We start from the raw sequence: 13,079 nt of genomic DNA, 5'->3' as shown, positions 1-13,079 counted from the left end.
GAGCGAGGCAGAGGGAGGTTAATGGGAGACATGAACATGCTGATAGGTAGCCTTCTGTCAAATTATATCATGATTTCTAATGTTTTACAACAAAGAGATGAAGGTATAATCCTGTGTTCATGACAACAAGGAAACGCATTCTTTGGCTTTGACCTCTGGTTACAACAATGAGTGTTTTCAGCTTGTCATGCTGTGGGGAAGTAGACAACTTTCAGGCCAAAGATCGAGACTTTTTAGACTAACCAATATCTTTTATATTACCAATGAATCAAATAATTATGTATGATGTAAAAGAGGTTGCTACTAGTAATAACCCACCCAACCCTTCTCTCCCAGGCAGCTCTTCAGAACCTTTCAGCCTATTTTGAATCATTGTTTTGGTTTTTCTGCCTCCTATTAACACTGATTCCAGCTACAGCAGACAGCTGTTTTCATCTAATAAAAAAAATAATACATTGTATTTATTGGCACATTTCAACATAACTGTACGACACAGTAAAAAGTAAAATATCAAGTACAGGGCATAAAGTACAAAATAAATTAGAATAAATGTAATTGCATAAAATGAATATGATTGCATTGAACCTGCTGGCAAGAAACACAAGCCCAAATGAATTCTTCCGTTGGTCAGAGTCTATTGGTTCGCTAAAGAGGCAAATGTTTGTCATAACAACTTTACAAGGTGATTATATTCCACTGTAGTGTTTGCAGCCTGTTCCACTCTCCTCAAGTGGCCAAAAATTGATTAATGCAGCTTTAAATGTAAGAGAACGTGAGTTCACTTTGGGGTCAAACTCGGACTATAAACAAGAAGTGAGATAAGACTGACCTTTTCTGTGATGGCTGGCCCACAGGAAGCACTTTGTCTTCATAGAAGCGCTTCATGGCAAACCTGTCCAGAGCCTGGTCTGCACTGTATTCCAGCACAAAGGTATGGTAAGATTGGTGGTTAATATGCTTTTAAAACACTTTTATTTGCATTCTAGTGCCTGCAATGTATATAATTATTAATTCAAATATATAATGTTGTGTATGTGTGAAGCATTACTATAGTTATGTAGCCTGAGGAAAACCAACCGCTGTGGTCACGCCGTGTTAGACATCTGAAAAGTCTGCACACTGTGACTTGTGGAAAATGTTTTTTGATGCACCCACATGTTTCATGCAAAACCCAATGTGTAATGTCAGACATCACATTGCACACAGGTGTCGACACAAAACAGCCATAGAATTAATTTGACAACAAGATGCACAATATACAAGAAGAAATCAGGGAAAAAATAGATGATGCATAGATGAACTGTAAATTTCAATGTAGATTAATGTTTAATAAAATGTCATGCAGTATGTTAGCCATGTGTGTCCAGCATGTATGCAAAGATCTTCCAGACAGAAGTTTTTGGAGGTTATGTCTGACAGCTAATTGTGCATTACCTCCGTGCACACAGTAAGACGTTTTTTTTTTTTCCATAATGCAAGATTTTATGCAAAATCTGGAATGTATTTGGTTAGGGTTTCAGGCATTTTGCTGGCTCTTGCGTTTCTAAGGCAACTTCACAAATGCTTTAAATTGACTTGTGTGATAATGGAATCGTAGACAAATCTAATATTTTTACAGGTGTGTTACATTTTTTCCTAGATAATCACTGCGCTGTTAAAAAAAAAACAGTGAGTCATGCGCTCCCTGATTGTTCAGCGCTTTACATCTCCACGGTTTATGCAACAGAATGTCGTTCTATTTTGGCACTTTGGCACTACAAATAAATCTAATAAAAATAAAGAAAAAAGAGGACACTTAGAATTTGGGTCTTATGATGCAGTGACCATTAGAGCTAACTCTTTGCTTTCTGCTCGTAATTATTACATCAAATACTTGTCTTTGGATTTCTCCAAATAAAAGTGTTGTTCCCCAGTCTCATGTTCCACCCCTCCTCCTCCTGTTCATCACATCTGTCCGTTGTTCAGATGTGGGCTTTGGTCTTGTGATGAACAATGCTGGCTTATCTAGTTTTTCCTCTCATGTCAGCTCCTCATGTAGTCTGTCCGCCCTCTCTCGTTTTCCACTTCTATTTTGTTTCCAAAAAATGACAGACTTGCTCCCTCTCGCTCCCCTTCTGCCTGCCTTTCTTCCCTCTCTCAAACTGTGCAGCAGGTCAGTCCTTTGCTGGGTCGCTGGATTGGCGTATAATAGTTGGGATTATAGACTTACCTAGCAGATATGTTGCTGTAATGCATGTAGGCTGCCACCACCACTCCAGTTCTGCCCCGGTTGCCCTGAAAAGACAAGTTAACATTGGCTAGTTGGATATATAGCAATAGCAAAACTTACAAATAGCTCCTTTAATGTGTTTATTGTGGAGTAGCACACAGGGGTAGTTTTATTCTGCTGTTGTTTTTAAGTACACAATTCATCATCCAAATGTGAACCAAAGGGTAGACTCATCATCTAAAATCCAAACAGATCTTATAATACACTGACATAACACAACAAACGAACTGCATCAGATGCTGTTAAATGAGTAGGACGACTCAAAAGAGACAGATTCAAACAAGATCGGTCCAAATCGGTGCAGCAGAGGCCAAATATCTTGACTTTTAGTTCACTTTGTATGGGTCAAACTCCAAAAACACTGGATCCTAAATTTCCCATAATGCAACCCAATTGCATATTTTTTGTTAAACACCTCCTGCCCAATAAATGCCCACACCTTTCTAACTTCATTCACACAATTTTAACAAAGCCTTTCTGTTATACGTTTAAGGTCTCAGAGCCCATGAGGGGATACCCTGATGACATCATCTGGGTCATATTTTCAGACTTTAGAGACTACCTTAACAGCCACAGAGGACATTTTAATACTGTTTTTACAGGCTGAAAAGTACACCTCAATAGAGCTTTATGTGTAACAGTGGTGGAGCACTTCTTTAGAGATTTTCTTACATTGATAATATCAGTTTCAGTCATAAAAAAAAATCAATTATAGTCTACATGTGACTACAGTTGTTATTTATATGGTCAAAAAATGACTCACTGGGCAGTTAATAGGAAGTTCACGAAGCTCAAGCACGTGTTACCATGGCAACAAACCAGTCATGAATTCCATTCATTTATCCCATCTATTTATCTTTAAAACAAGGATCACTGAGTGTTGCGCATTACAAAACATTGTGGCCACTTAAAAAAAAAACAACATGGTGCCCAGTGGAAATAATGTTGTTGATATGTGGAAAACCAACACGGCCTGCTTCCTTAGTGACCACCACAACGTCTGAGCCCACGCTCTCATCACACCAGCATTACTCAACTCTCAGAAAGAAAAAAAAAAAAAAAAACACCAGTTGTTATAGCAGCCGACTTGTTTGTATGTAACCTCCCTGTGGGAACATCTTGGAATGAGGCAAGGAGGCTCAGGATCCTGTGGTTAATTCTTATGTTGCAAAACACAATCAGGAACACAATGGGGTTAACGTGAAAATGATTAGGGAGTACATCTGAGACACTGACCTAGCTGTATTTGGATATACTTTTTAAGGTTTGTGTGACGAGTGCGGCTCGCCACAAGACTGTAATGTGATGCAAGTAAGTTTATGGCAACAGCAGGAACATGTTGGTCAATTCAGTTTTCATGGCATTGTTAAGGGTAAAAGGGTAAATAAACCTAAGTAGCCATGATGAGTGGTGTGTCTAACCTCCCTTATTTGTGTTTTTCTAACTCTCATCTCGCACAACCCAACCCAAACGAGCACACAAAGAGACACACTCTCACACACAAACACTCCACCCTGAATGTAAGCGCTGGGCTGAGGGAGGACGTCATCACAGACACTAACACAGAAAACAGCTGCAGCCTCAGGGGGAAGTGGGGGTCCTGAGAAGAGCCTGAGAGCACCCTCTACTGTCTGGACTTGTTCCATTCTCACAGCGTCCTCTCATCTCTCAGTCTCACCTTGTTGTGTATGACCACCACGTTGTGGCTGTCCGCACTCAGCCAAGTGTCCATGGCCTTGCAGATGCTGCAGATTTTGTCCAGGGCGGGAGCATGGTGGTCAGGCCAGCCAAAGTCCAACACCTTGAGGAAGGAGGAGAGAGAGAGACGCTGTTCAGATTGGTGGTCATACAATACATGGGAGAAGAGAGGAGGGGAGGAGAGAAGCTGCCAGGTTTACCTTCGGGTTAAGTTGGCTGATGTCATAACGCTTCTCGCTGAGATTGAAGAGCTAGAGGAAGAGGAAACAGAGAAGAGGAAACATATGAAACATAAATATGGATCAGCTAACTAAAATTATTTCCGTATGATAACTTGAAAACTCCATCTGCATCTTTTTAATGTTTGGAGCTAAATGAGAAACCCTCAGAGGAGTCTTAAATATGCCCTTTGATGGCTCCATACATGACATTATGTTAATTCAGTGCCATGTAATGATGCAAATGGTTATTCATGTAGAAGAGATAAAGAGCCAGCATTGTTCTTGTATTGCAGGGTAGAGCTAGTTTTATTAAAACAGTAATTAAAACAGAGAAACACACTGACTAATCCAGCCTTTTCACTTTTGCTTCACTGTTGTGTCCTTGGTTTTCAAAAGAATCACTCTGACTAGAGAAACTCTGGATTTCTTTGTGAACAAATGCGGAGAAATCTAAAGCGTGACCGATGGCTGGGTGAACGCTGGGACTTTAGGTGGTGAGGTTTCAGTCTGCAAATGGCCAGTGACCAGGAGACAGCAAAAAACAAAAGTGTCAGATGTATACAGATGTACGCAGATCCAGATGTTACATAACCTCTCTGCTGAGTGAACGTGTATACGGTTGGAAGAGAGGAAAACCAGCTGATGATCAGCTGCTCTGCACAGCTCCAGTGACTCCCATGTTCCTGTCTGACCTCCCGCTATCTGCTTCATTCCATTTGAAAGTTAATTGCTATATTCCTTCCAGGATCATCCGGATGTATACAGGAAACCGTACCAGGTAGTTGTGACCGTGTTTGGAGCGCAGCATGGAGGCGACCTCCCGCAGGTTGGCGGCGTAGCTCTGCTCGTCCACGCTGCTGGGGAAGGAGACGGAGATGATCCTCTCTGTGATGTAGATCAGGTCCAGCTCGTAGCTCTCGTCCAGGGCCTGCAGCAGACTCGCACTCCTGTCAGAGAAACACAGAAGCATTTACTCTTTACTGTGGGCTATTTTCAAAATTCAAATTGCACAGGGCAAGTTTTGCATATCGGCGGCTCCACTGTGCACAAGAACAACTGCTGGACCACAGAAGACAGCTGTTTGGAGGAATTTCATACCTAAAGTAATGCAGCACAAGTGATTTATACACACATGCTTGTGTTTATCAGGCCAGCTGCTGCAGCATAGCATACCAATGATAAGAGGCCTAAAGATGGCAAGTTCAGATTTCTCTGGATAGCAGTTTTTATTTAATCTTTAAGTTTCTACTTCATCTACAGGGAGAAGAGTTTCTACCCCTGACCGTACCTTACACCTTAACATAGGCCAACATTTCTACTTCACCATGACCAAGTGATGGATGCTCTTCTCTTCTGCACTTCAGGCACAAAATTGTACTTTATTAACATTTTTCCTGATGTTTTTTTCAGCATACAGTAGATACCGTACATTTTAAATCATCCCAAGTAAATATTATTTTACAGAAATCCTCTGGTGGAAATGTTTTATACAGATGACGTCACTGCCACATGATTCATTCTCGTGATTTAAGATGGAAACACTCATTTCTTTCACACAGATGCCACATGACACATCATATTAGGACTGAATTTTCAGGTTAGTCTGTACTTTTAACTCCTATCCCTCCACTTTTTGAGCCAAAACATAAAAACATGAGGCTGAATGTCCCTAATGCAGCAAATTACATTTCAGATTCAGTTCAACACACTACACTCTTTCTCCAACATGGAACAAATATCCTTAGAAGGAAAAGGCATCAAACCACATAAATACCACATCCACAATGACATCACAATGACTTTTAATATCTAACCCCAAAAAATGTCAGCCCGCCCCGCCCCCCCCCCATTCAACACATGTTGTGTGGGGAAAACAGCGTGAGGAGAAAACGACTGCGCAGATAATTATTCCAGATTATGAAAATAATGCAGTGCACCAAGAAGGAAGTGCAGCATGTGTGCAGCCCACAGACCAAACAAAAACATGATGGCCATTGAAGGTTTATTGGCAGAGATGTTATTCTACAAGTCTGGTTTGTCTGGTGTCAAATCAGGTCAGAAATGAGAGCACTGAAGGAGATCAAAGACGCTTGGGGGAAAAAAAAAGCGTCTAACAAATATCTCCAAACAGTCAAAGCAGCATCATCCAGTCCAGCGCAGCCAAATGATTGCAATCAAAGTAAAAAAAAAAAAAAAAAAAAAAATCGAATTCTTATCTCCTTATCTTCTTAATTTGCCTCAACAATATTGCTTTGGAGAAAAAGCAGCTTGTCATGGCGTGTTCAAAGGAATAGTTTGACGCTGTGGGAAATAGTCATTCACTCTCTTGCCTCAAGTTAGATGAGAAGACCAGCACCACTCTCATATCTATCCTGTAAATATAAGGCTAAAGGCAGCAGCCTGTTAGCTTAGCAGAAAGACAGTGGGAAACAGGGGGAAACAGCTAGCTTGCTACCAAGAAATAACGTGACACATAACCTCCTGTAAAACTGCACCTTGTCACTTTTACAATTGTTTTTTGTGCGGATCAAACAAACAAGATGTAACATGTTAATCAGTGGTGGGTTTTGTTTTTTTTACCAGGCAAACTGTTTCCCCCTGTTACCACTCTTTATGATAAGCTAAGCTAAGCAGCTGCTGGCTATCACGGTATATTGACTGGACAGACATCAGAGTGGTATTTATCTTCTCATCTAACTCTCAGTAGGAAATTTAATAAGCATATTTCCCACAGCATTTAACTGCTGCTTTGATTTCAACAGCTTTCTTTCACAGCGTAGTTCTCATTTCTTTAAGTGCCTCCGTGGATCTTGTCTCCGTCAGGCTTCATTTCAAAAGGTCCACAGAGACAGTGAGGAGGCGGACTGAGTGCAATAACTAAACATGGAGGGTGAGATGAAGAGGTTAAGGGAAAGGGTGTCTGGCCCCTTAGCGCTCAGACTGCAGCATATTTCCCACATTTGTCAGCAGTGAGTGGCCCCTGAGGAAATTGCTCATATGTCTGGGAGAGAGGATCGCTGCAGCCTTACCATGCAAATACTGTAACCTGCTCTGTACTGTACATCTGGACCCACTCTAAACCTGCTTACTGGAAATGATTCATCACTAGAGATAAAGGAGAAACTGATATGTCACACATGTTCTCTTTCATGTGCCGAGATAAATATCTGACTTTTAAATTATGTGTTTTTAATGTTTGTAATTGGCAAAAACATCTTCTGTTTTTATTATTTCTTTTACCTGGATCTTTTTTTTTCTATCTTTATTAGTATGTCTTAATATTTCTTTTTCTCATCTGTTTCTCTCTCTTTCTTCTTCTCTCTCCATCTCCCTGCCTGTCTCTGCATATGTATGTCTTTTGCCTCTGGGTGCAGTCAGGGCCAATATAGACCCGTGGTTTTGGTTCTGTTCCAGATCCACCAGCATGCGCTGACCGGCTGGGCTCCAACCTGCTTCTCATCAGCTGAAGAGATGAAGCGATTGCTCTTTTTTCTGCATATCGCAATTGACGAATGACGCATTATCTCAACACGCTCAATTTCAGCGCTGCAGTGATCTCATTTGTGATTTGGACAAACACCAACTGTGAAGCAGGAATGTTTTATCAGGAAACCTGAGACGCCGGGCTGTAAAAAATCTTGCCAAATATTTTTATTAATAAAAATGAACAACCAGGACTCTCCTGTCTCTACTATTTAAAATACTGAGAGCGATACTTGATCCAAGCTTGTGATCAGACCTGTCATACGTCCTGATTGGTGGTGAATATGTACCATTTTTTCATGAACTAGATTAAACTCAGTACTTGGATTGAGTTGATCATTTTTTATTTGTACAATTTATCAAGGAAAAGTATGATTTTATGATTTTTCCTGCACAAATACCTCATGTGTTTTGTTAGTTTGGACTTGGTTATATATACTTATATTTTCATATTAAAGGGGCTATTTGTAAGTTTGCTCTGCTGCCAAATGTGGTTTCTTGCCGGGAGCAGGTGGTGGTGATTGTTGCTTGACAAGAACTTCAGCCATCATTGTCTTTATAATACAAGAGGTTATACTACGTCCTCTGAACAGTACTACGTCTTCAAGGTACAGTGTCTCTAGAAAAGACTTTATAGACATAAGAGTTAACATCAGCGTTGCTTTCCACCTCTGGAGACAGCTGTTGGTGAGTAAAGGAATGAAGTTTGATGATGAACACGCAACATTTCTTTTAGTCTGAGAAATAAACAGCTGTTAATGCTAACATTCGCAATGAAGCAACGGCAAAACTTACAAGTAGCTCCTTTATATTAACAATCGATCAAATAACTTTGTATAATGTGAAAGCGTTTGTTCCTAGTGACAAACCCACAGAGAATTAGCACCCGACTCTGAGAGCCTAGAGAACTCTCGGAGCCCCTTTTAACTAAGCTCAATGTGATGTTCACAGCTTGTTATGCTGCCCCCTAAAGGGCCAAAAAATAATAAAATGACTGTTTTAAAGCATCAACATCAGCATCAATCAATAGTAATATGCAGTATTATGCCATGATATTTGCTGTCTGATGCTATCAGACTATCTGACGCCTCTGAAGTTATTTTCTCGTATCTTTTGTTTGGGTGGTGTTCATCCCATTGTGGTGTGTTCATGTGATTAAACTTAGTAGTGGTAGAGTGTTATCTACAGCACATCAGCAGTGTAGCATCGCGCTGCTCACCCCTCCATGCAAATACACAGTGTATGTTTAAGGATACACTGGACCCACTACTGATTGGACACCTTTCATTCAGCCAGACTATTACATAAGAGACAACCGTCATATGGCAGTTTATATGGACAGAAACTGACTGTAATCCATTCAGTAAATCAACTCACACCTTCTCTGTATATTCAGATTAAGACGCAGATGCTGAACTGTTTCTATAATCCGGTTTACTGTGAGCAGATCAAACTGCCACTCAGGCTTTAACACAGCACGTCAACATGAACTGTTGTGGGGTCAAGTTTTGCACATTAATTACAAAACCGACAACATCTGTGACTCCCTGAGGACGGAGGTGAGAGGGGCTGACACCAAATATCTTTTTGTCCAACAAAGCAGTGTGAGTTCCAGTTCAATGGCAGGGCATGTTGCTTTACTAATGCCGCTGATAAAAAAAAAAAAAAGAAAAAAAAAAAGCAAATATCACATTACATCTAAACTGTTCAGTCCAAATGCCTCATATCTCAGGCTCTCAATGTGATAGAGGATGGAGAAAGTTTGCTTAATATTTGTTTCGCCTCCTTCATTAGCTTTCTGAACTTTCTGAACTTTTGGAGAAAACAGAGATTAGCTCTTAAAATAATTCAACAAATTCAGGCCCAATGAAGCCTTTTATGGAAGAGAAGAGAAGAGAAGAGAAGAGAAGAGAAGAGAAGAGAAGAGAAGAGAAGAGAAGAGATCTCCTACCTCGATGGTCTGCGTCGTGAGTCCATGCTCTTTGAGGATTTTGTTGAGCCCTGTGAAACAAAGACAAACACCAGAGCTTTATCATTGTCCTACACAATGTTTCATAACTACAAATGCACTTTTAAATACGTCCATACAGTGAGAAAGACGACACAAGTCATGCTGTCTGTCCAACAGCAGCACCTCAGCATCAATAACTTTGTTCACTTCTAGTTCTAGATAGATAGATAATTAATTGCCATTGCATGTCAGGACACAATGAAACTCAGTTTGGCAGGAGTCCACTCCTCATAGTAGCACAAAAAAAAGAATTAAATAGTCGACAAAATGGTCACGATAAATAGACATAATAAATATACAGTCTTATACAGATTCATTTAGAATCCACAATGTCACCAATAGTTCCATTGATTGTGGCTGTTTACTGTTTATAAAGCGCAACTGTGTAAGCACCGAACTGCTCTCTGATGCGAGTCACAAACACAAGCTCAGTCCTGCTCACGTTGTTTAATCTGAATAGTTGAAAATTTGGCAGATTGCTAAAGGAATTAGTGAACTGTTTTGAATTTTTATTCAGGAGATGCAGAAGTTATGCTGCCATGTTCCTCAGCGAGCGGGAAATATGCAACGAAGCAGTGCTCAACATGGCTGCAATGAGCCTGAAGGTAAACTCATGTATGAGCCAACTTGCTCCAATGCTGAGATGTAATACAGTGATCTGAAGCTGGATTAACACACACACACACACACACACACACACACACACACACAATACAAAGTGTGTGGTGCACCTTGGGACACGATGCTGTGCTTGTACCATGTGAGGATGGTTTCACGCAGCACCCTCACAAAGTGAAGCAGAGAGGCCCTCCCTGTGGCTGAAGGTGATTGACTGTGTTTGGCTCCACTATGCCTGGCCCGTCCTGCCCCCCCCCCCTCAGACCAGCTCGAGGAGTGGGGGGTCAAAGGGCATTTGGACTTGTTCGCTCCCCTGAGGTGCTTGGGTCACATGTACACATGCAGGAGGGGGGGGGGGGTTGTTATCCATCATCATCCATTAGATCAGACTGGCTGGATAACCACCAGCGTCAAGAGTGCAGCTCGCTATCCCTGGATGAGTTTCAGCCTGCTGTGCTCTGCTAACAGCTGACTATGTCAGTGCACTATATTGTGTGTCGTTAAGTTCATTAACGTAAGTGCGCCTGTTACTGAATAAAGTCTTTAAGATATGTTATTTATGTCAATTTGTAGCAGCTTTTTTTGAAAAGAATGTAATAAAATTTGCAAATACATCTCACAATGTAAAGATTACTTTTAGGTTTCACATCAGAAATTCTTCAGTTTTGTCAAGTTTGGTAAATTATCAATTCATGAAGCTCACAGCCTCACAGGAAAGCCCTGCCTGAGGGGAAATCTTTAGTGCCAGAGTAATCCAGCCAGGCTTATACTGCTCATTCCAGGTTTCTGGTTCCTCTTGATGAGGAAACTACATTTGTGATCACATTACTAGTGAACTAAATCAAAGTAAATAACAGCTTACTAGAGTAAATACATCTCCTATGATCTGAGAAACATGAACCCACTGAGGTGATCCCTGTAAAGTTAAAGGTTGCGCCTGCAACAGATCAAGTGGTGATATATATACATAATAGGGACGGCCACAGCATGAGGTGATGGCAAAGGTAGGAAGTGTTGAGATAGAATCTACGTCATCACGTCACGCTGTAGCCGTCCCTTCAACCATCGCTGCTTAAAAGTCCCTAATGTCTTGGCAGGGCAATAGTGAGGGAGGCTGTTTAAACTGTTGGGGTGGCTGTAGTTCTATAGTCCCACTCTAGTGCTTCCTATGTTTGGGGAAAGCAAAACCAGACCCACTGTAGTTATGAAGACGTTTACTGATGCTGATGCTTGATTTAAACATTGTTTTGAAATTGGATTGCAGTGGCTGGTGAAAACAGCCAAGTATTTCTTGTTCTGATTCAAAAAGAATGCAAGATCTCACAACATTGCAACTGTGTAAAATTGTGCGAATTTCTTGGAGGGACTGAATGACTACCCAAACATATACAGGCACGAACACAGACAGGCACGAACGAATCAGATGACACAGTCTTCGCCAATGTTCTTTTCTTCCCCAGAAAATCCACCTCAACATTATTTCTGTGCTCCATCTCACATCGTGAGTGTTCACATCAGTTCGTGGCCGGACCGAGGCGACACAAAGTAACCCCCCCACCCCCCCAACCCCCAACCCCCAACCCCCTTTTCTGTCTTTGCTCTGGCCTAAACGTTTCAGTATGTTGCAAGGGGCTACAAAGCGCAGCGAGAATCCAGAGGAGGACAGAGATGAATGAGCGAGAAACGGCCTGAAAAGAAAAGGTTCAGTGGCGGACGCAGAGCACAAAGAGGGCTGAGAGTGCTCGTGTTGAGTGGTGCTGCAGGTCTTCTACTACTGTGAGATGATCGAACCATCAAGGTAAAAACACGTCTGAGAAAGCGCGGCTACGCCAACACAAATGACATGGTGCCACCGGCTTGAACCAGCGAGCAAACAAAGAAATAGAAACATCCTAATTAGAGAGTGCGAGAGCAGAGAGAGAGAGAGAGAGAGAGAGAGAGAGAGAGAGAGAGTTCAGAGGAGGTGGCGTTTGTCTTGCGCTGCAGCTAATTCACAGTTTTTGCTTCACATTAGTCTGAAGTGGTGCGCAGTGGACTTTATGAGCCACAATATTTACATGAAAGTGCAACCATGTGGGTAAATGAAAGCATCGCCAATGAAGCTACGGTCAGGAGTAAGACAATAACTTTCACTGTGGTCACATTGATGTTCCTGTCCTTAAAAGACTGAAAGACATCATTATGTTGGAGTACCAGGAGTCTATGAATGGAGTGTACTCTACAGCAATAAACTGCAATGAGTCATGGGATACGTGTCCTTTTTTAAATCACAGCTGCAACGAAAAGGAAATCATGGATTACTGTATATATTTCTTGTGTTGAAACAAACTAACATTAGCTTCTGAACGCCACAAAGTCCGCATCCAAAAAACCTGCCTCTCTCCTTTGAGAACTTGCATTGGGGAAAGAGGAGGGGGAGGAGGAGGAGGAGGTGGGAACTGGAGTGGGGGGTCCTGCAGGCCTGTTTCCAGATGAAAACCATCTGGGGAGGTTGACTTTACAAGCAGGCCATACAAATTAACCATCTGAGAAAGAGCAAAGGGAGCGAAGGAGGGAAGGAGGAAGGGCAGAAGACGTTGGGGGCTGGTAAAAGTCCGCGAAAGAGACGAGAGAACTGATTCTGTGACTAAACTAAAAAAAAAAAAAAAACAAGTGGGGAAGGAGCAGATGATAAAAGTAGAAGCTACAAGACCCGCGTTGACTACTTTTCCGGATGACCCTCCTGTTGCAAGACACTACATCCACCCATCCATCCATCCATCCATCCATCCATCTCATC

At 41.6% G+C, this 13,079-nt stretch overlaps 1 protein-coding gene across 6 annotated transcripts in view; it reads right to left on the bottom strand.

Moving 5' to 3' along the window:
• LOC111218778 (tensin-1-like) overlaps nt 1-13,079 on the bottom strand; it is a 173,738-nt gene that overhangs the window by 42,823 nt on the left and 117,836 nt on the right. For all 6 annotated transcript variants that reach the window (XM_022741243.1, XM_022741245.1, XM_022741246.1 and 3 more), the window contains 6 exons: nt 9,623-9,672; nt 4,964-5,135; nt 4,168-4,218; nt 3,948-4,070; nt 2,210-2,274; nt 830-913 (listed from right to left, as the gene is read on the bottom strand). In XM_022741243.1, coding sequence (XP_022596964.1) covers nt 830-913; nt 2,210-2,274; nt 3,948-4,070; nt 4,168-4,218; nt 4,964-5,135; nt 9,623-9,672 — 545 coding nt within the window. The remainder of the gene's footprint in view (nt 1-829; nt 914-2,209; nt 2,275-3,947; nt 4,071-4,167; nt 4,219-4,963; nt 5,136-9,622; nt 9,673-13,079) is intronic.

The sequence above is a fragment of the Seriola dumerili genome, unplaced genomic scaffold, assembly GCF_002260705.1.
Source record: "Seriola dumerili isolate Sdu_G_001 unplaced genomic scaffold, Sdu_1.0 BDQW01000052.1, whole genome shotgun sequence".
Lineage (NCBI taxonomy): Eukaryota > Metazoa > Chordata > Actinopteri > Carangiformes > Carangidae > Seriola > Seriola dumerili.
Note: the sequence above shows the minus strand (reverse complement) of the source record. Positions and strands in the feature narration are given on the sequence as shown.